This window comes from Hyalella azteca, unplaced genomic scaffold (assembly GCF_000764305.2).
Source record: "Hyalella azteca isolate HAZT.00-mixed unplaced genomic scaffold, Hazt_2.0.2 contig111, whole genome shotgun sequence".
Taxonomy (NCBI): domain Eukaryota; kingdom Metazoa; phylum Arthropoda; class Malacostraca; order Amphipoda; family Hyalellidae; genus Hyalella; species Hyalella azteca.
In genome coordinates this window covers 254491-278258 of record NW_025930472.1, presented here as the reverse complement: position 1 = coordinate 278258, position 23768 = coordinate 254491, and the positions used below count along the sequence as shown (strand labels likewise).

The 23768-nt window shown below is 43.8% G+C and overlaps 1 protein-coding gene across 2 annotated transcripts; it reads right to left on the bottom strand.

Annotated features, from left to right (window-relative positions):
• Positions 1-527: 527 nt before the first annotated feature.
• On the bottom strand, positions 528-16426 carry LOC108674853 (ER degradation-enhancing alpha-mannosidase-like protein 3). 2 transcript variants are annotated; one of them, XM_018162834.1, is made up of 19 exons: positions 16046-16426; positions 15128-15173; positions 14693-14793; positions 14375-14513; positions 14250-14306; positions 13658-13768; positions 12731-12947; positions 11895-12010; positions 11001-11126; positions 10094-10198; positions 8798-9463; positions 8481-8610; positions 7665-8170; positions 6964-7083; positions 6108-6348; positions 5604-5710; positions 4686-4811; positions 4018-4224; positions 528-3550 (listed from the first exon to the last, which is right to left on the bottom strand). In XM_018162834.1, exons 1-19 carry the CDS (start codon positions 16195-16197, stop codon positions 2909-2911), a joined length of 3915 nt encoding a protein of 1304 aa, XP_018018323.1. In that variant the 5' UTR covers positions 16198-16426; the 3' UTR covers positions 528-2908. The 2 variants fall into 2 exon arrangements, with proteins under 2 accessions (XP_018018323.1, XP_047738690.1); XM_047882734.1 differs by lacking the exon at positions 14250-14306 and having other exon boundaries at positions 14318-14513.
• Positions 16427-23768: the final 7342 nt, after the last annotated feature.

Genomic DNA, 23768 nt, shown 5'->3' with positions numbered 1-23768 from the left:
TCACGTTAACCAAGAAATGGTCGACTATGATCTGGTGTATGCTAACAAATTCAAGCGGTATTCTTGATTGAAGTAATTCTACAGAATTCAACTGGGTGCGATAAAAATAAACGTTTTAATCGAATATCAAGTTTTAACCGCGCTGTTTGACTTAAAATGCCTTTTTATATTGCACAAATACTATACATCGCTGACTCTAATTATTTGTAACGTTACCGTATTGAAAAAAATTATGCGTAATGCACGGGTATGCAATGATTTTCACCTTTCACATTGATCAAGTCACTGCATTTTACTTACTACATTACACAAATCGATTTCTATACAACACAAGGTCCCAGCAATTATGCATGCATTTTCATGCTACAATGCTGATGGTCATTCCATCACTTCCATCGATGGAAATAATTTCTCGTACCGAAAATCTACTCCAAACATTCACTGAAAGGTAAGTTGGTCAACGTATTTTAAAGAAATCTCGTCGACAAGAAAGTTGGTCGTCGTCGAATAGGACAATAAAAAAACTCTTCGTCAAATATCATGTTACTCTCAAACGGAATTCCTTCAACAAATATTCTTTAAAACCCACGAGTTTTCAGGTATCGAAGAATTAAATATTCGTAGAAATCGGCAAAAAATGAGAAGCGCAATGGAAACAAAATGAAGACTACAATCTCATTGCGTCAGCGTTAGAAGTAAAGATCAAACGTGCAAATGGGAGGTGAAAGAAACACGAAAATATATTATTTTGTCTGCTTAATCCCATCGCACGAAGCACGGTAGAGATGAGCATAACATGAGCAGGATGTTAATGAACAACAAATATTGTTTGGTCGCATTAAATACAAATTATTTCTCCAAAGCATAAGTAATTGCATATAAATAATAGAAGGCAAAACAATAACGTGTAGTCGATTTACAAACACAAGCAGCAGAGGACCCAGAGGAAATTCAGTGCTTATAAGAATATGTCGTTAAGGATATAACGATTTTGAAGAATTCATTAATGTAAATGAAGTCGAGACCGTGATGAAGTCGAGACCGTCAAATGAAGTCGAGACCGTCAAATGAAGTCGAGACCGTCACGGTCTCGACAGCCAGTCGAGACCGTGACTTACCGTGCGTCTCACGTATCGGTCTGAAAGGCGTAGTAAGCTCACAAAAATGGTCTAAAAGCATTAATAAAACATCAGTAAGTTCACATAATAATTTGTCTAAGTATCGGAAATACATAACCGATGTTTGCCGTCAATGATTTTAAAATGAAAAAACTTTGCTGAATCAAACAAAACCAGACATGGTGATTTCGAATACTGAGCAATTTGGTTAATAAGATACAAGGAAATAACTAAAGTTTAACCCAACAACCAGTCCATCCAACAACTTGAACCAGAACAGTTCGAGCACAACACAACACCGGCATGCACTGTTTTGTGCTGCTCGAGCCAGACTCGGTCGCATGTCGTACGAAGCGACCACGCAACGCGTTCAAACTAACGCACCAGCGCAGAGGTTAGGATGCGAGCATTTGGTTAGCTTTGCTAGCGACTGAAGTGCATAGAGTTTCAGAACATTTAGATCTTAGTAAAACAATCTACCTATTGAACTATCTTAAAATATCACAGGTCTCTCTCAGCGCGGCTGAACTTCAACAGCCAGCGCAACGCATCCAGAGAGCGCGGACACTTCGCTTCTCAGAAATCCATACTATATACATTAAGAAATCTTATATTATTATTCAGGTTATTGCACAAGTAATTGAAACGTTTAGAATGAAAACGTTTCCAGAACCCGCTTTGCCCGGAGCGATCATCAAAAAACAATTATGTTGAAGCCCTGCACTCTAATGACGTGCAGGACACTCATGGCAGTGAGCACGTCACAGGCCTGCCACACTAGCAGGACAGCAGGCCTCACCTTTCCTCCAAGTAACACGTGTAACAAGCGACAGCGCGTTACCACTGTACTAACGCTGTAACCACTGAAATGTAGTCCCTAAAGTAAATCCCTTGCCCTCCATGACGCTCATTTGGCAAGCACGTGTCAGCACGTCGTCTCTCACTGGGAGGCCAACATGGTGCAGCCCCTACAATTTCCTTCAGTTGAGAATGAGCTAAATTTCACAATGAGAGCCCTGTTCGCTGCAAGATAACAAGCTATGGTGCAGATAACTCGTCACACATGATCAATACTCACGAGTGAATTCTAAATAAAATGACAGCTCATAGCCTGGAGAGGCAAAACAACACACGGAATACACAACACACAAGCCACGCGTAACACAGAAGAAACTAGACTTTCTTTGATTATAACGAACAAAAATTAACTCAGGACAGTGCAATCAAATCTGAGAGGACATGCAAGCAGCCCAAGCAGAACATCAAGTCACTGGAGTGCCATCATATTCCAACCTCTCATAACTCATAACAATTCTGTTTTTTCTGTAACAAAATTCCAGTATAAAGTTCAATAAGATACTAGCGGCACTTGTCCTGATCACTGGTGAGAGTTGATCAGAGAATGTTTTTTGTCCTGCGTTGGCGATTGTCTAAAAAAATAACATTATCTTACTGAAGACGCAGGATAACCGAGCGCCTGCAAGACAAGCCTTCACTTTGGCCATATCGAAACTAACTGCAGTTTGGCCATATCAAAAGTCACGGCACTGTGGCCATATCGAATTCACGGCAGTTTGGCCATGTATCAAAAGTCACTGCAGTTTGGCCATATCAAAAGTCAAAGCCACACTCGCAATTTCCTTGTACAACTGACCAGTCGAAGACACACATCTTTATTATCAAACATTCATTTTACAGAATAAAGAACTCCGTCCCTGGACAGCGTTCCCACTAGACCGCAACGATGGGACAGGACCCAACTAGCGTGAAGGGACCAGCCAGGCTCATTATCACAACTCGTCCCGAGCGTCCCTGTCGTCTGGACTCCGTAGAGGGGGCGGTTGTGGTAACGACTGCCTTGCTTGTCTTTCTTTGTCAAGTTCTTGTGGGGGCTTTTTTCCGTCTGCATCTTGCGACGGGAATTTATCTTCGGAGTCTGATGCCACACTTATATCTGCAGGTGCAGCAGCCTGCCCAGGTGGCTGCTCGTTTCTATCTTCTTCTCTTAAGTTGTCTTCACTATGACATGAGTCACTTAATAAATCTACACTAGCTTCTCTAGTAATAAATTCACTGTGTTGCTGGTCAGCACTAGAGGCGTCTAGGCCGGCCAGTTGCTGGCCATCACCAGCACCAGAGGCGTCTAGGCCGGCCAGTTGCTGGCCATCACCAGCACCAGAGGCATCTAAGCCGGCCAGTTGCTGGCCATCACCAGCACTAGAGGCGTCTAGGGCGGCCAGTTGCTGACCATCACCAGCACTAGAGGCCCCTAGGATGTGTATGAGCTGCCCCACGATGGCAGCCAGTGGCCGCGTTCTGTCGTCCTCGTCAGCGGCCGCCTGGTCCAGCACGGCGAGGAGGGGCGTCACGTGCGACGACAGCAGCACGCGCAGCAGCTGAGGGCTGCGGCGTCCCTTCTGGCTCAGCAGGTGCTGTGGGGGGAGGGGGAGAAATGAGTAGTGAGCAGTGAGAGAGCAGTGAGAGAGCAGTGAGTGAGCAGTGAGTGAGCAGTGAGTGAGTAGTGAGTGAGCAGTGAGAGAGCAGTAAGAGAGCAGTGAGAGAGCAGTGAGAGAGCAGTGAGTGAGCAGTGAGTGAGCAGTGAGTGAGTAGTGAGTGAGCAGTGAGAGAGCAGTAAGAGAGCAGTGAGAGAGCAGTGAGAGAGCAGTGAGTGAGCAGTGAGTGAGCAGTGAGTGAGTAGTGAGTGAGCAGTGAGTGAGCAGTGAGTGAGNAAGTGAGCAGTAAGTGAGCAGTAAGTGAGCAGTAAGTGAGCAGTAATTGAGCAGTAAGTGAGCAGTAAGTGAGCAGTAAGTGAGCAGTAAAAGAGCAGTAAGTGAGCAGTAAAAGAGCAGTAAGTGAGCAGCACGTATCTGCAGTGAACGCAACATCAAGGACGCCTCACTTGTATTCTCTGCAGGAGCCACTGGGTGCTGACATTCTCCGCTCCATCGCCCTCGCCCCCAGCAGCGCCTCCGCCCTCAGGCCTGTGGTGGCGCACGATCTCCCCCAGCGCAGCGATGAGGTCGTCAGCAGACCGCGCCTCGAGGAGCGCCGCCTCCCAGCGACCCACCCCCGCCGACCCCTCCAGCAGGGAAGCTGAGCCCTCCGCCTGTAGGGGGGCAAGACGATTACGTGGTGTATTACAGCGCAACACGTGGCACCCAACACGTGGCACCCAACAAGCGGCACCCAACACGTGNACACGTGGCACCCAACACGTGGCTCCCAACACGTGGCACCCAACACGTGGCACCTTGTCATGGTGCCACCCCACGGAGAAGGCAACACGTCACAGAGACCATGACAAGGTGCCGGCAACACGTCACAGAGACCATGACAAGCAGCAGGCAACACGTCACAGAGACCATGACAAGGTGCAGGCAACACGTCACAGAGACCATGACAAGGTGCCGGCAACACGTCACAGAGACCATGACAAGGTGCCGGCAACACGTCACAGAGACCATGAGAAGCAGCAGGCAACACGTCACAGAGACTATGACTAAGAGCAGGCAACACGTCACAGAGACCATGACAAGGTGAAGGCAACACGTCAGAGACGCGACGTACCAGCGTGTCGGCAGTGCCGATGACTGTGACGAGGTCGTCCGAGCAGAGACCAAGGGCACCACCACCACCAGAGCTGGGGACTTGAGGGAGCCCCAGGTCCTGCTGCTGCAGGAGGCCTTCGTGGGTCTGGCGAGGGTCACCGAAGTTGAGGCATTGCGGTGCGCCACAAGGACAGCAGATAAAGGGAAAATAACACGAGTAGAACTAACTGAAAGAGAAATGGACAGAGGGTGAGAAGAGGTAAGATGAGAGTACAACGCCATGAGTAGCAAAACAATAAAACATTAAATAATAAGAACCTTGCCCGCAACACCCAAAAAAAATAATATCTTAAGCCTTGATGAAAGTCATAGTAATAAAAGCAACCAAATGAAGACATGAAGAATTTCAAAATAAAATTGGAAAAAAGTGCTTCCGTGCGGCTGAAGATAATGAAGATCTCATTTCTTGGCAGCTACACAACAAGCAGTGATGATCTACGATAGCAACCGACTTGCTTCATTCAATATACAAAATAATAACACACTTAACACCAGAAAAAAGTACACCAGTAGAGAAACAAGAGACATGGTGCAGGCAATGAAGCTAGGGAGGATGTGGTAAATTATTGAAATACAAAACACTTAAGCGGGACAGTATTCCTGTAGAACAGCAGGTCAAAGTAACATCCAACACGGCAGGTATTGTGGACTGGGTATGCTCTCGATAAGCCCACATGTATTTACCAGTGTAGTGTTAAAGTTCAAATACACACACTATCTTTCTAAAATATAAAGTGAAATAAGGCACATACACTATATGAAAATATATAATTGATCTAAAATAAAACATAATATATCTTTAAGAGATATAATAGGAATTAAGCAAAAATAAATTGAGTAAAATGGATAGTAGATGGGGAGCAAAAAGTAGCCTCACCTTGGCTCGCGCCCGCAGCAGCGCCTGCACCACCGGCGTGTGAGTGTCACGTGACGCCGCGATGTCGCCCAGAGACACAATGAGACTGTCCGTGTCTCTGCTCCGCTCTGCTCACATTGACGGGAGTTAGCCTCTTAGGCATACATTACATTACATACATTAATCGTACTCAAGGCTATTCATGTCAAAGGTATGGTTATGAGAGTGAATGTTAGTAGCTACAAGTCTGGGCCCATACTTTCAAAAAATTTAAGAGATCGTAAGTTCATCAGCCAATCATTGACGTCATTTCAAGCAAAATCCACCAATCATAGACAGGAAAATAGAGCGTAAGTACTTAAGTTCACTTAGCGAATTTTGAAAGTATGGCCGCAGAACATCTAATTGCAAGATGTAATAAAGTACAAATGAGAAGTAAAGTGTCAGGGTCAGTAGCTACAAGTCTGAAAAGCTAATTGCAAGATGTAATAAAGTACAAATGAGAAGCAAAGTGTCTGGTCTCACTAGCGCCATCGGACAGCACGGCGGTGAGGTGGCCCGGCGCAGCGGCGGCACGCAGGAGTTGCTGCGCTGGCCGGCGGTACACGAACACCAGAGGGATGGTCACGTCCTCCGAGGCGCTGTCCCCCGACATGGCGAACATAGGCAGCTCCTCGTCAGCCTGGCCGCCCTCGTCAGGCGCGGCAAGCTCAGCGTTGTCCACGACAATGCCACCCACGGCGCCCGAACCTTGCAGCACGCGCGCCTGCCCAACACAACATCTTTAGTATCCTTAGTATTTGTTTCGGATGTAGCAGTCCCAGTCCACGATAGATCGCCGCCTCTGACTATCGCGCATCCAAGGCCCTCATTTGGGCCACCTGATACACGATGCTGAGCCAACAACAACATCAACACAACAACGGGCGTTGGTGTCTCACTTGTACATTGACTCGTGGTACGTGAGGTACGAAAGAGGATTACCTGGTAGCACCCTAAAGCCAGCCCATAAGGTTTTCCTTAATCACTCGTCCATAGCAGGACCCTACCGCATCGCTGGATCCTACTCTATTAAGGACCCTAAAACCCCCAGGGTTTACCCTAATAACTTGCCCCTGCATGACCCTACCGTGTCGCAGGATCCTACCATGTCGCTGGATCCTACTCTATTAAGGACCCTAAAGCCCCCAGGGTTTACCCTAATAACTTGCCCCTGCATGACCCTACCATGTCGCAGGATCCAACTCTATTAAGGACTCTAAAGCCCCCAGGGTTTACCATAATAACTTGCCTAATAACTTGCATGGTAGGATCCCGCATGACCTTACCGTGTCGCAGGATCCTACCATGTCGCTGGATCCTACCCTAGTTTGGATGCTACCTTATCAACGAAGAGGCAGTCGCCGCGCTCGACCACCACGATCTTGCCCTTGGCGAGGTGGCCGTTTTCCAGAGCGCCGCATGCGCGGAACGGAGCAGCCACCAGCACCTCGCCCTCCACCTGACAATAAATTTCGTTTCTATGGCAGCGGTGGTGTAGTGAAGAACACGTCTTCCGGTCTGAGGTTATTAGTCAAAATAGTAAAGTGAAGTAATTAGTTGAAGACATAGTAAATTAGTCAAAAACGTAGTGAAGTGAAGTAATTAGTCAAAGACATAGAAGTTGTCCGGTGCAAAAATTAAATTTTCATTCTTTTCGCACTTTTTAAAATTTAATAAGGTAGGAGTGCCATTATAAATTTTTGTCAACATACGCAATTAAAAAAAACTAAATTGCGTAATTTGTCTGGAAAAAAGACCTTGCAGCCCAACGGTGGGTCGTGCCGCACTCAACGTGTTAAAAGAGCGCGTTTTTTGGGCCGCAACAGCAAGGCTAGACGGACTAGCACATCACTGGTTGGCCGAGCCTATTGAGCGGCCAGCGAAACGAAGCCTCTATGCATCGCTGCCTCGGGGCATCAGCTACTCACAGAGTAAAGCAACAGTTTTGGGACGAGCGTTGTGAGCGGCAGCGCTTTGTTTACAGTTTCTTCAATCAGCAGTACAAGGAACTGGCAGGCTAACCAATCACTGGACACTCACCATCGTGTCGCCCTCCAGCTGCAGCCCGAACTGAGCAGGACCAGCGATGATGCTTTGCACTAAAATGCTGTCCAAGCGTGACACGGCAGCTGGTATATCTTCTGCTGCAGCTGCACCAGCCTCAGCTGTATCTCCACCAGCCTCAGCTGTATCTCCACCAGCCTCCACAGCAGCTGCACAAGACTCTGCCTCAGCAACATCTCCACCAGCCTTCGCTGCAGCTCCACCAGCCTCAGATGTATCTCCAACAGCCTGTGCAGCAGCTGCATCTCCATCAGCCTCCGCTGCAGCTGCACCAGCCTCTGCTTCAAGGGCACAAGATTCAGCCTCAGTTGCAGCTGCATCAACTTCCAATGCAGCTGCAACTGTCTCCGCTGCTGCTGGACCAGTCTCCGTTACAGCAGCAACAGCCTCCGCTTCAAGGGCACAAGACTCAGCATCAACCTCAGCATCAGCTGCAGAAGTTATCTTGTCCGATGCCGCACTGTCCACGTCAGAGTTGCTACCTGCAAGAAAAAGCTCATTATATATTGTTCATTATACGACGCTCAAGATACGTTTGCCATAATACGAAGTCATAATATGACGCTCATGATACGGTGGTCGTAATACAATGTCATAATAGAGCGTTCAGAATACGGCGGTTATCATGAGGTCCTGTGTCGCAGTTCTGCCCTAACTTAAGGCGTGCTCCGTTCAGACCTTCTTACAAATCATGTGATGTCATTTAGAGAACACACATGATCCCTATGGGGGGGGGGTGCTCACCTTCGTCAGCATAGTAGGCAAAGCTGACCAGCTTGGAGGGATGCTCACCTTCGTCAGCACAGTAAGCGAAGGTGACCAGTCTGGGGGGATGGTCTGGCTGTGCTTGCTGAGTGTTGCTTAGGTCGATCATTTCCTGCATGAACAGCACTCCTTCCTCAGCGTCGTCGCGGCTCAGCGCCTGCACAACAACAATATATTTGGGAGTAAACTTGTGACTGGCTTGGACTTACGGCAAAACTGGGACAAAACAGACAGCACCAAGACAGTAGAGCATATCTCACATGAGACAACAGACAGTAGCAAGACAGTGGAGCATATCTCACATGAGACAACAGACAGTAGCAAGACAGTGGAGCATATCTCACATGAGCAGAAGTCTGCAGGAGCTGCACTTTGCCCCCCGGCAGCTCAACAATCTTGATGCCCATGTCAGCGAGCAGCTGCAGCTGGTCGCTGTCGCCCGCCCTGAACTCTGAAGCTCGCAGTTTCCTCTTGGCGGCGTGGCGGCCGCGGCTGGGACACACCGAGTCCACGTAGTTCTTGAGCGGCTTCCTTATGCTCTCTGCAAACTTCTGCTCGCCGGGGTACAGGGAGTGAGCGTTAGGGCACGAGTGCGAAAACTCCCCATCCGCGTCATCTACAGGAGGATCCTCGACCTCCAGCAGGGGTGGGGATGATGAATTCCGTGGGACGGACGCGACAGAGGCTCGAGCGAGGGACAGCGGCAGTAGATGAGCCTCGGTGGTCAGCACGAAGTTGTCCATATTGAAGGGCAGCTCGTGGGGCTTCGAGAAGAGCAGGTAAAGATACTTGAATGTTTCGGAGAGCACGAAGGAGTCCATCCTGTCCTCGTGGGCGCCCGTGCGCACGTCCTTGACGGCGGCGTAGCCACAAGGCACCCATGCGCGCTTCTGCAGGGAGCGCAGCGCCTCTTGTCCCACCCTCAGGTAGTAAGGGTCACCCGTCGCCTCGTGCAGCAGGTACGTCGACTCTACGAACTCTGGACGCAGTGGGTGCTGCCCCCAGTGCACCTGCCGGGACGATTCTTATGACATTTATTGTCCGCGGTTATAGTCCAGCATTTGAATGCGATTAATGCGAAGATCATCAATAGACCAATATATAAAGGGTTAACAAATAAATGAGGATAAATAACAGAGCGTCCTTTTCATATACGTACCTTGATAAGTATACGCCGTGACAATGATTGTGATGGCACTTATTGTCCGCGGTTATAATCCAGCCTTTGATTGTGATTAATGTGAAGATTATCGACCATGAGATTAATATTTGAATCAAGAAAGGGCTCATAAATAAATGAGGATGAATAACAGAGCGTCCTTATCGTATACCTTGATAAGTATACGCTGCGACAATGATTGCGATGACACTTATTATCCGCGGATATAATTCAGCATTTGATTGTGATTAATGCGTAGATTATCAATGATGAGATTAATATTCGAATCAAGATAGGGCTCATAAATAAATTACGTGATAACGATTGTTATAATATATTGTTATACGATTTTTATAATATATTTTTATAAGATTGTTATAATACCACCTTTGATTTTGATTAATACATAGATCATTGATTATAAGATTAATATTAGAATCAAGAGAGAGCTGATAAATAAATAAACAAGAGAGCTGTTGACCTGGAAGTCAGTAGTGAAGGCCTCAGGCAGGAAGTGGTGGCGCTGCGTCACCTGGTAGAGCATCTCGTGTGTCTCAATGGCAGGCTTAATGTCTCCCTTCAGCACCTGCACACATACACCAGACTTAGGGTGGTGTGGTGAAGTCTGTTGTGGCTGTGTAGTTCTGAATTGTGATCATTCAATGTTCTTTGTGTGCATGTTTGGTAGATACCATAAGTATCTACTAAATCAATTGTAAATTATGGTAATAGATACCATGAGTAACTACTAAATCGATTAAATTATGGTAGGTAGTAGATAACATAAGTATCTACTAAATCAATTATTAATTATGGTAGTAGATACCATAGGTACCCATGATATCAATTATTATGGTAGTAGATACCATAATATTAGAGCAACGTCCAACATTACTGCCGTAGCAGTGACGTAGCGTTGAGGTCAGGTCAGAATGACTGTGAGGCGACAAGATCTAGCTTTTACGCTAGATCTTGTGGATGTTCTTTAAAGGCTTTATTAAGCAGTTTATCGATCATGAAGCTATCTATCTGTTACGCTTTTTTCAAGTGTTTAAATGTTTCAACTGTTCTTTACTGAAATAAAAACTACTTTTTATTGACGTGTACTGAAGTCTTAACGAACAGAAAGCAAGTGCAATAAGATACCAGCTAATGCACTGAGCTAGAAACTACTGAGATCGGTGTTTTGCCGGCGTCTGGTCGTGTGGTTCGAGCCTCCTGACATGCTGAAGACGGCGGCCAACTTCTGGTGACAGAGATACTCTGACGTCCTAGTCTTGTGTACATCATCAGAGGTGATGACGAGGCGTGGGTGTGGTGAGTGTGGTGGTATGTGGCTAGTGCAGCTAGTGTGATGAACAGGCTAGTGCAGCTAGTGTATAGCAGACCTGCAGACCGGGCCAGAAGGCCAGGAAGGCGTCCATGTAGTTGCGTGTGGTGGTGTGGGGCCGGTGCATGTGTACGTCTAGCAGCATGGGGCCTTGACTGACGTACTTCATCACGGCAGAGTAGTGCTGTACAGGGAGAGCACATGTCAGCACGGCGTCAGCACGGCAGCAATGTCAGCAAGGGCAGAGATTATGCTGTCACTGACACTGAGTGCTAAGGTAAGGACCTCGTATGACATTACACGGCAGGGTTGATAACAACAGAATACTTTAACACGTTGACTACGTATTGGTACATATGCATACCACGAAATGTATTTCTCCAGGAGGTAGTGGTACATAATTCAGGTTGCCTTAAATCGGCCAAATCCGAGAACAAAAAAGGCCAAAAAAGGCCGATAATTCAATGTATACTAGTTTATTTGTAGGTTCCGCTATAAAAATTCCATTTATTTTCTTTTTGCAGAATTTAAAATTTAATTAGGAAGTACCCCTATGATAAATTTTAGCCGGACAACGCAATTGAGAAAAACTAAAGCACGGAATTTGTCCGGAAAAAATGACCGTCTGGCAACCCTGCTTAAAAAAAGTACAAAAAATGATATAATAGTACAAGATGAAACAATCGTAGTCTACGTGTTAAATATGAGTAAAGATTAAGTCTTGGCACACGTAACCACCAGGTACATGTCACAACACGTCACCACACGTCACAGCACGTCACGCCGCGTCACAGCACGTCACAACACGTCACCACACGTCACAGCACGTCACACCACGTCACCACACGTCACGCCACGTCACACCACGTCACGCCACGTCACACCCCGTCACAACACGTCACGCCACGTCACCACACGTCACAGCACGTCACAACACGTCACGCCACGTCACCTTGTTGAACCTGTGCAGGTAGTCGCTGTCGCCCAGAAGGATGTGCGCCTTCAGCAGATACTCGTAGTAGGAGTCTATGCCAGCACCCACGCCGCTCTCCCGCCGCACCCAGTCGCCTGTAGGGACACGTGCTTCTCAGGAACACCACATCACACTACCTAAACATCACACCAACACCAACACCACACTAACACCACACCAACATAACACCACACCACACAAACAAAACACCGCACCACTGCACGTGTAACGACAGGAAACAGTAGTTCTTAAAATTACTTGCTATTTTTTACTATATTTTATAGGATTTTCAATGCATTTCCCTCTGAACCACTTTTAGATACGAGATAGCACGCATCGGGTGGCCCCGTCATATACATTGCATTAGGACCTTTGAGCTGCGCGACCACGGCTTAGCACAGCAGCAGTAGTAGTTTGTTGATAGCCTTCGGTCTAACTGAACGGTCTAGTTCAGGGAGCTGTCTGTACCTGGACGGTCTAGTTCAGGGAGCTGTCTGTACCTGGACGGTCTAGTTCAGGGAGCTGTCTGTACCTGGACGGTCTAGTTCAGGGAGCTGCTCCTGACGCCCTTGGGTGGCCACGCCCCTGACGCCCATGAGTGGCCACGCCCTTGAGTGGCCACGCCCCTGACGCCCTTGACTGGCCACGCCCCTGACGCCCTTGAGTGGCCACGCCCCTGACGCCCTTGCCCCTGAGGGTCTGACCAGAGCTGAGCAGCGCTACTTTGAAATATAGCGGCCGCTACCGCTACAATTGCTTAAATGTAGCGCTGCTACCGCTACATGTAGCACGCTACTGCCGCCCTTGCCCCTGACCTGAGTGGACGTTGAGGACGGTGCCGACGAGGTCGGTGGAGCGGTGGCGTTGGCCCCAGAGGTAGTCGAGCGTGCGACGCGCCTTCTCCTCGTAGACGCCGTCGCCCGTGAGACGTGACAGCGTCGCGAACTCCAGGATCATCGTCCCTGCACACGACGTGCACGTGTCCCGCGCGCCCCCCAGCTCTGGGGCGTTCATGCCGTGTCGGAGGTTCACCTGAGGGAGAGAGGTGTTATGAGGCACTCCTGAGGGAGAGGTGTTATGAGGCACTCCTGAGGGAGAGGTGTTATGAGGCACTCCTGAGGGAGAGGTGTTATGAGGGAGCTGAGGCCTGCACTCCTGAGGGAGGCGTTATGAGGGAGCTGAGCCCTGCACTCCTGAGGGAGGTGTTATGAGGGAGCTGAGCCCTGCACTCCTGAGGGAGGTGTTACGAGGGAGCTGAGCCCTGCACCCCTGAGGGAGGTGTTATGAGGGAGCTGAGCCCTGCACCCCTGAGGGAGGTGTTATGAGGGAGCTGAGCCCTACATTCAAGACACAAGTAGACTAGACAACATCTACTGTGGGAGCATCAATCTTGGGGTGACAGCCCAGAGCTTCATGGCAATATTGTAAGTATTCAACACAAGACATAAGGAAGAATATGTAATTAAGAATATGTATATATGTATTTAATACTAGACCATGTACTAATATGTCATTAAGACAAGGCATCATGACAGTAATGTATGTATTTAATACTACACTGTGTACTAATATGTCATTAAGACAAGGCATCATGACAGTAATGTATGTATTTAATACTACACTGTGTACTAATATGTCATTAAGACAAGACATCATGACAGTAATGTATGTATTTTATACTACACTGTCACTATGTACTAATATGTCATTAAGACATCATGTAGTTAGGGCTGTACACGCACCCTAGGGAAGGGCACTCCAGTGGAGGTGTTGAAGGCCGGCAGCAGACGGTCGCCCAGGTCCTGGGCCATGGTCAGCAGCTCGCCCTGGTACCACGGCATCGCGCCATACAGCTGCACACATATAGCTTGTATTAACTCGTGTATATGCAGCTTAATGGTACCACGCCATCGCGCCATACAGCTGCACACATATAACTTGTATTAACTCATATATACGCAGCTTAATGGTACCACGGCATCGCGCCATACAGCTGTATACATATACATTGTATAAACTCATGTAAACCGGTACACAGCTTAACACATACAAATTAACTCACATATATACTTAGCTTTATGCACGACGTATCAACTTATTTAAACGTAGCTGCACTTTCTTCAGTTAGCATATGTACATTGGTGAGCATATTTGAATTTTCAATTCCTATCAAAAGCCTAATTAGCCAAATAAGGAAAAAGGATAATAATATTTTCAATACAAAATACTCTCTGGTCTCCAATGAAACCTGCATTAAATGTCTACGGTATATAAAGACCTATAATGAGACACATTGATGTCATTTGTACTCAGTGTGAGTACATCATAAGGCATCTGCTGGAAGAGCTCAGCGAGCACATGTCCGCTGAGCAGACCGCCCAGTATGCGGATGTTGCTCTCACCTGCTGGAAGAGCTCAGCGAGCACATGTCCGCTGAGCAGACCGCCCAGTATGCGGATGTTGGTCTCGAAGACGGACACGACGACGTCCGTGTCGAAGCTCACGTCGCGGACGATGAGACGCGCCGCCCTCTCGAACTCCTCAATGTCCCCCAGCACCGCCAGAGTGTCCAGGGCGTCCACCAGCGTCAGCGAGAAGCTGGGGGATCAGTGCAGGTTAGTGGGTGGCAGGTCAGTGATGTGAGTGTTGCAGGTCAGTGATGTGAGTGTTGCAGGTCAGTGATGTGAGTGTAGCAGGTCAGTGATGTGAGTGTTGCAGGTCAGTGATGTGAGTGTTGCAGGTCAGTGATGTGAGTGTTGCAGGTCAGCATCACTCACTTGCCCAGCACATCATCGATGTCTCCCCGGGATGGCATGACTCCCCTGTACCGTCCAGCACACGACAGCGGCAGCAGTTCATCGGCAGGGTAGGCATTGGCCTGGCAAAAGGCACAGCATTAAACATGCACAGTTCAACAGTACCCTGAACATTTATTATTTTACACTCGCATATGACAAAAATATGTACTGTATCATTACAAATTAGTTCACATCCCTGTAATATGGGTGGAACACACTCTCTTAACCAGTCCATTACAAACTAATTTATCTTGTGAAGAGCCAAAATAAACCTGAATTTTTTCCATTAATATTGCAATCATTGATATACCAAGAGCTAAGCATTATCACGTATGAATGTAAATTCACTACATATACCTACATTATACACATTGTCAACTCACCATGTATGCATTATATGCATTGTCAACTCACCATGTATGCGTTATATGCATGGTAGAACATTTCTCTTGCTTCTTCCCTGCAAAGAGAAACAATGACAAATTAATGACAATCAAGAGCACAATTAGGCTGACTAATTTCTCCTCATGAAAGCATGGCCAATTGCAGAAGTAAATAAAAATGAGATTAATTGTTCTTTGCTTGCACTGCCACAAAGTTGAGTCATGTCTGGCACATGACAAGCCTAGCAGTGGCATTATCAATTCATCAGAAACTAAAGAATCCAATGACACAACTATGAACGACTTGGCATGTCACTAGTCTTATATCTTACCAGTTTCACTTCTCCATGGATTACAATTAACAATCAATATGATTAATTATCAACACACACTACAACACAATACAATCTGGGGCAGATTGGTAGTACCAATTTATTTGCTATAGATGATAATTTAACTTTCATCAGATAAGCAATTGACTTTAGGAATCACATTAACGTTCAGACAGCATGGTGGAATACTTAAAAAATGCCAGAAAGTGCTGCAGCTGGCTGCCTTAGATACTGTCCATGCCTTATCAGCAAAAGTATGAGTGTATAAATTAGCCAATTTGAAGCAAATAAAGCTAACATTTATATCTATAATGTAGTAAATTTGTGTAGTTTGGCAGTAGCTGTTATTTAATGCAGGTTTCATTGAAGACCAGAGAGTATTTCTTATTGATGATTTTCTTATTGTTTTTCTCTATTCAGCGAATTAGGCTCTTGATAGGAAGTGATAGAAACTATGTGATAGTTAGGAAGTGATAGTTTTTCTCTATTTGCCGAATAGAGCAAAACAATAAGAAAATTGTCAATAAGAAATACTCTCTGGTCTTCAATGAAACCTGCTTTAATGTAGTAAATATATACTTAAACTATGTAATTAGAAAAATAATAGTAAAACTCACTTCATGGCCAGACGTTCAACCTCGAGCATGGGCTCAGACGTGAGGTGTGCTTCACATTGTTGTGATGCCGTAACAACGATGCAAAGAAGATATACATAACCGTAATAATCAGAGACTTTAAAATAATTCATTATTAACCAGAAGGAAGTCATGGCTTTTTACGCTATGAAGTTTTATTGCAAATTTGAACCAACACTTCCTATTGAACTCAAAGTAAATAATGCAACTATTATATATTTTAATGCAGTTAAGAATTAGGCCTGGAGATTTGCAGCCTGTATAAAGCTTAAATAGCAAGCCACAAAATTAGCAACACTTTGGCCATGATACTTGGATATGGAATAAAAAATCATTCTCCAAGCCTGTGGCTTCTATCTTGCAACCTGTTGAATAAGATTGACATATTAGTTCACTGGCAAACATTTAGACAACACTGTCGGTTTCACAACTGAACTGTCATAGGTACTGATTCATTACAAGCACAATAGCTTTCCTCTTATTTTTAGGGGGTTTTCCTAAGCACAATCTCTGATTGCCATTATGGGGCATAGTAGCAAACACAACACCATTTTTAGTTGACCTCTCTTGAGTCTTGTAACTAAACAAGTAGAGATCACAGCCACAAGTATTAACATATAGGTATAAGATATCATATAAAACCTTGAAGTACAGTAGATTGCAAAATCAGAATGAACAGGTTTCCAAAAAATCTTTCAGTTACCACCAAGCTGTGGGGTATAGCAGGCATGAAATATATCAACTTTCTGAGCCACAACTACAGCTTTCCCCATCATATTTGGAGCCAGAAAATTGCTGCCAGATTAATTATAGGACTACTTATTTAAAAAAAAATGCACAAATAAGACATAATATTCCATAATTACTGAAAATATTTTAGTAGGTCAAGATTTTAGTCATAAGTACGTATGAGTTTTCTAATCTTGAGGCACAGTGGCAAAGAATAAATTTTTAGAATCTTTCTTTATGAGTGCTTATGATTGCCACTAAAACTCCAGTTCTATTATCGATGGTTGGCACATACAGAAAACCTACTTGAATATGTTAAATATTGAAGCAACAAAAAGATTTATAAGTGTTTCATTATAAGCAGTGTCATTATAAGCATTGTCATTATAATCATTGTGTGATATTACATGGTACTGGTGGCTAATAACAATGACATCATTGGTTATTGATGTGCACCCAAGAGACTTTGTATCATCTTGTAACTGTAATACATTAGTTTCTACTTTTCAGCATGCTCAGTGTGGCATAAACCCAGCTCATGTTCCCTAATTAGGATGAACAATATAAAGTCTCTTTGGGCCAATCAAAGTAACTTACAATCTGGCATACCAACATACATAAAAAAAATTAATGCATGCTAGAATTCAAGGTTTGGAGGTATCTTTAGGTCTTACTAGATCTGCCATAAGTCTATTTATTTACGCCCACTATTATGATCTGACAACCAAAAAAAGTGTTCGGTTCCAAAAAAAATTTTCTGTTATATTTCTTTCTCTAATTATATTAGTTGTAGTTGTAGATATAAAGTAGCCTTTTTAAGTTATTCTGTTTGAGCTTATATTTCATTGCAGGTAAACTTTTTTGTTCACTAGTTGGTCAAAACATTTAACAAGTGTTTCCCAAACTTTGTACCATATGTTTGACTCTTTTTTTTCTTTATCATAGAATTTATCATTCCACAAAATATTCAAGTCCGCGGTTTAGTACCACGCTCTCATCATACTCGTATATATTAAACTGTGAACGTTATGTCGAAGATGAAGATCTTGAACTCACCTCTCAGACTCGTGTAAAACCGTGTTATATTTTTGCAATATCGTAAGGTAGGTATTAGCATGAGCTAAATTACATTTGAATTGGGGAATAATGTTTAACTGCTATTTCTAGGGCAAAAATCGAACTTATTCGTGATCTTCGCGCGTGCCATCGCCCCACTGTGCAGAGAGTGGATGAATATTGCAAGATCTTTGGCAACGCTTCAGTAGCAAAATTTACGCCTTCAAAAGATCTTGCCAACACATTTAGATTGAAATTCTTTCATTTAATATATTTTTCGGTCTTTGGCCAACTATTTTAAAAAAGTAAGGTTTCCGGTATGTTGGATTGATCAGTATGCAGTGAAACTTGTCCAGAAATCAGTTGCGATGAGTTCCCGCCAAAAAATGTAAACATCAAGTTTACAGTTACGTAGTTGCGGTCACATTAGAGCGGTCAGACTGCATTATTACATGTTCAGTTGACACTTGCTGTACAATCGGATTGTTTTTAGGGCAAAATTAGTTATTTGGGGTAACACATTCATGCAATCTTGTGAATAAGTTTGTGGCTTGTAAATAGTTTTTCATTACTCAGCGTAAATGGCTTTTAATTAAAAATCACCCGGCAACTCATCTTAAAATTACCCGGCGACGCTTAGGGCTTAAAAACCCATATATTGGCGACACTGCATCCACCCCATGGTCAGGAAGATGTGCCAGGTGCGCGGGAATTTATATTGTCATTTTAACGACCTGCGCGGTGCGCCGTACTATGCCGGTAAAAAAAATTCGCCATGCGCCGACAGCGCCGTACTTTTAGAAAGCTAAAATAGTTTAAATATGGATGCGCGGCAATGCAAATTACGTAATCACACTACCGTACACACAAACGTGTATCCGCACTATGTTGTGGTTGGATACGAGTTAACTAGATTGCTACCGCGTCAACTCAGGACTCAGGTTCTAAGAGTCAGCACAGTAATGAATATTCATTCATAGATCACAATTCAATCGGACATGAATTACAGAACTAAAAAAGGCAACATGGCTTTAGATGTGCCATCGGTGCCTTCTAAATTCTAATGAATGACTGGACTGGTTGCGGCAAGTAGGGTATGAACCTGTATGTCAACAGTACGATCCTGCATGCCAATGTTATGACTACATTTACATTACCGACATCCTCCCGGCCAGCAAAATCGACATGATCAATACCTAATAACAATGCGCGTAAATGGACTATACAAATTAGGTCAATATGGCATAATTACAGAGCGTAATTATGCTATGTGATACATAATATGAATATATATATTTGCAAGATAAGTCAATGGTCTGTCGTTTATTTTTGCTTCATTTGAGCAATAATGGTTTCCAAATCTGGGTGCGTTACAGTATGTTATGTCATGTGTACTTTGAATGTGCAAAAATTATAACTATCATATGAAAATTGTTACGTAGGTTATCATAGCACGAATCACAATAGAGTATCAAGATTGCAGCTCTGCCACCAGCCTTCATTGAATTATCCCGCCTTTTTTCTAAAATTCAATTATCTCTCTTCCAGCAAAGTTTGCGAAATTCATTAGCTGCATAAAATACTCTCTGCTGTGGTGTTCGAGTTCCAGTTGACATGAAAACTTGCGGTTCCAAAAATGGCGGGAAAGCTGTAATCGCGCCAGTCTGAAGGCAATTCATATAAATAATAATATAATCCACGCCTACGCTGGAGGAAGTTCAAACTTCAGAGGTGGAACTAAATGCAGTAAATTTGCAGTAATTCAGAAAATACCAGAAAAATACCAGATTTAGGCATATATACCAGATCTAAAATATTCATACCAGACACCTTTTGAAAATACCAGATTTGTGAAATCTGGTATAGAAATATACCATCTGGCAATGCTGGTTCAGTGTTACTTGAAATCATCTACAGACGATGTTGCCATTCCATTCAGATGAAAACTGTGTCTAAATCAGAACTGTGTCGGACAGCTCCGCGGCCCGCGCCGAGTGCGGCGCGGCGCGGAATCGATGACCGTGATTTGCACGAACGTCTGCGCAAACAAAATATAATTAGATTGATTTACGCGAGAAATTTCCCTGTTTATATACATCTTCCTGAGTGTGGCATCCACCCTCTGCACCATGGCCATCGCCGCCATTCGCCAAGAGTTCGCAACTTCGCAGTTCAAGAATGGCTTTCCATGGCTGATGGCTTGAGAATTAGGCATACGGCTTAAAAATTTGTTAGTTTGCGGCTCAAAAAATTCAGTCGCGGCTCACAGAGTAGATGTTTTCCTCCCCTGCAAAGAGAAAGAGAAAGATTTAGATTGTTTTGCGCAAACTGTGTGGAGTGGACCAGTGGCTTCAAAAAATTCATTATGCATGGGAAAATTCCCTCAAAAGTTACATCATCCTGAGAACTGAGATCCTCTGAGGCTCTGACTTCCATCTTGTCTTCCATGGCCTGCTGGACTCTGGAGTCTGGAAGGTGCGGCGTGTACGATGGAGGTTTATTTTGGGATGTAAGCCTAGTATGCCAGGGAAGAAAGTTGCTGATATGTTTGCTAACAATACAAAAGTGCAACTCTGACCGATGCCCGATGATTGACAAGGACACACGCGCTGTACAAATAACCAAGCACATTATAACAGTTAATAACACATCCTAACAACATAACACATTCTAGCACAACAATGACAACAAAACAGTTTCAGGTAAATGTAATTATTATGATAGCAACACCTCGCTTTGCCATCCGAAATTAACTGGTAAACTACAACTTAGAAAATGTTCAGGAGCTGAAGAGCACCAACTACTATGCACTGTTAATGCAAGCTCGGAAGTTTGATCTTCTTCTTCTTTTCCGGATGTCCACGCTGGGTGGACTTAAAGCCACAGGACAACCGCAAGGATGACCGTGGGGCCTGAGAGCTTCTGCAGTGGAAGGAAGTTTGATCGTTCCACGTAACACTTGCGACCTTAACCCAGTTTAGGACAGAAGTTACGTCCATCATGGTCCATGTGTTCCATCCGTCAAACGATACAGAGAAAAAATATTCCATACCAAGTTTGATTATTTAAAAATAAATTGTATTTCGTTATCTACACCTATGGATGCCTAATCATCCCTGAGAAATATTTATTGCTTTAGCACTGTAGAGGTTTTCTTTAATTTGATCATAGGAGGCAAATGAGAGGCCTTTAGGTTTCTTTCAGAAATATAAGCCACATGTATGAATTGAATGCAAATGAATTTTATTTTCCATTGCCCGAAATAAATTATGATTTTGGTGAACAAATTCTAGAGCGAAGCTCAAACTGAACGTGTTGCACCGAAAGTTTTGTAATTGCGTCACGTTACTGGTGAGTGACTTCCAGTTTGGATGTCTACAACATGTCTAGGTAGGGTATAAGATTAAGTTATGTTCAAAAAATAAATGCAGGACCTCTGCAATCATGTCTTTGAAGATGGCCACGAGTCCGGACGTAAATTTGTCCGAGATGTGTTGAAAGTAGATCATGCTATCTAACTTAACTACGCTACATGGGTCATGATATATATACTCATGGTCTATACAAGGTCCCTGAAGGGCTACTAGAATTTGAAACAAGAACCAACACCAGGAGCCACGGCTATAAGCTAAAAAAAACTGCGCTGCAACTTCTCCACGCGACAAAATTTCTTCTCGCTTCGAATCAACCGGTCCGACACTTCAGCTCGCAGGCGAGTTCGCAGGCGAGTTCGCTGAAGTGTCGATCCGGTGAAGTCTAGTAGCTACTTCAAACTATCGTCAGTCATGAAAAGATCCGGTCAAATGACACGAGCTTAGATCTATGAACAAGGCACGAAAAGGAAAAGAATCGGCGACAGGCCACATCAGGCCTACACTTCAGCGCCGACATCACTATGTTATGTTATGTTATGATGGGTGATTTCTTGAAAAAAAAAACTCTGTCATGTGAAATACTACTGAAAGGTAGTATTTCAAGGTAGTATACTGTGTTATTTTGCTATCATTTGCAGCGCAATCAATAAATGGTATATAACTAATAAAAAGCGGTTGAACAACGCATTAAAATTGAATAACTACCGTAAGCGTTTAACTTTAAGAGCAAGTTGAAGTTTAGTTGCTTAAAAGTTATCTAATAAAGTTTAATAAACGATTTTACGTTCTGACGCACTGAATTTTGGTACGTACTGCGTAGTTATATGAGCGCAGATGAGATACTTCAAATGTTGCTTATTTGAAAAATGTTTTTCTTGCTTTTTAATCTGTGCATCTACGGCCTAGGAAAATACGCCGATGATGCACTCTTGCACCACTCAAATGTTCATCAGAGGGCCGCCCGTATTGGACTAATCTTCATAGGCTCCCGCAAATCACGAACGAAAAAAGGAAAAAAAATATATCAGCTCCTTATGATTTTTCATGATCTTACGAAAAAAAAACTTTGTCATAATATAATTGACCATACGTTATTATTGAAAAATGATAACAGCTTCGAGTTTTTAATTATAGACTATATATAACTCGAATTCTCGAAACTCACGTTTGTTTCAGTCTCAGATCTTGTCAGTTGTCAGTAGCCGAGTGAACACGTGTGTGTGAAGGTGTGGCAGTGCTGTTTGAATCAATTCGTGGCCTCTGTGCGTCGCTGTAGTAGGAGAACGTTTTAGAAATTCTTTTATGATGAAGGGAAATTATAAAGTTTTGAACAATTTGCAACTTTACAAATTTAGAAGGAAATTTTGTATTTATCTTTTTAATGCGTGTTGATGCCAGCTACAATAAACTGTTAGTGTTACGACTTACAACATAGGTAGGTACGAGTCAAGATCACGTTCGTTTCTCAGTTTCGGCGTCGTTTCTCAAAAACTTATTTAGTTGCCGTCTTCGCAGCTGTCTGTAATAACAAAATTGTTGACTTTTATGCCTTTGTTGTTTGACTTCTTCAAAATTTTAAGTGGATGGGTCAAAATATTAACATTTACGGCCGTTTCAAGTCGTCCCGAGCTCCCGTCAAATTCGTTTTGTAACTGCAGGCGGGTTTCAACGGGTGAGTTATGAAACTGCAAGAGCAAGAGGTTCCAATGCGTGAATTCTTAATTTCTGCATCAGTGATTATGCTAGCCCTAGTTTGGATGTGCCGAATATTCTGCCGCTTATTTCTACGCCTTGCATAATTTTTTTTATAAATTTGTTTCGTACTACCTATTGACAAAGGGACTGTGATCTGCAAAACCGTTTTTACTAAGAGGCCAGTTTTATTTCCTAATTACGTATTATTGTTGATAAACCTAACAATTTGGTCATATTAACGGTATTATTGCAGATTAACTACATCCAAAAAAAGGGTGTTTTTTTTTAATTATATGTTTTTTGGGGTGTAGATTACGAATCTGAAATCCATTTTTGGCGGTCGGCATCGGAAAACCGATTTTTTTCGCGACTTACTAACATGGGGGTTACGTAACTTACGTTACCCACTCACCTTTATTTACTAACATGGGGGTTACGTAACTTACGTTACCCACTCACCTTTATTTACTAACATGGGGGTTACGTAACTTACGTTACCAACTCACCTTTATATAAAGGGTCGGATTGTTCATCGAAATTTTACAAAAAGCTCTTAGGTTGGGTTAAGTCAGCCAAGTTCCTTTTTTTAGATAGCATTTTGATCTAAAAGGAACCTGGGCGAACCATCCCCAAAAAATATATAATTAAAAAAAAAACACCCTTTTTTTTGGATGTAGTTAATCTGCAATAATACCATATTAACCAAATTTTAAAGAATGTTTACACTTTTTTGTTTGGTACCTCAAAACTACTTAGTGACAATAACAGTGAATCTTTTTGACTTGTAGGTGTTTAAGACGGACGCTTTCATTAATGGTAACTAGTATAGTTCAACCATGCTGTCATTTGCG

Bases quoted from the DNA above. Each gene is read 5' to 3' on its own strand.
- LOC108674853 (XM_047882734.1), bottom strand. From the start codon at position 16,197: ATGACTTCCTTCTGGTTAATAATGAATTATTTTAAAGTCTCTGATTAT. The intron at 6,349-6,963 runs GTAGCATCCAAA...TGTGTTGGGCAG, and splicing joins ACTGCCTCTTCGTTGATAAG to GCGCGCGTGCTGCAAGGTTC. The intron at 5,711-6,107 runs GTGAGACCAGAC...CAATGTGAGCAG, and splicing joins CGTGCTGTCCGATGGCGCTA to AGCGGAGCAGAGACACGGAC.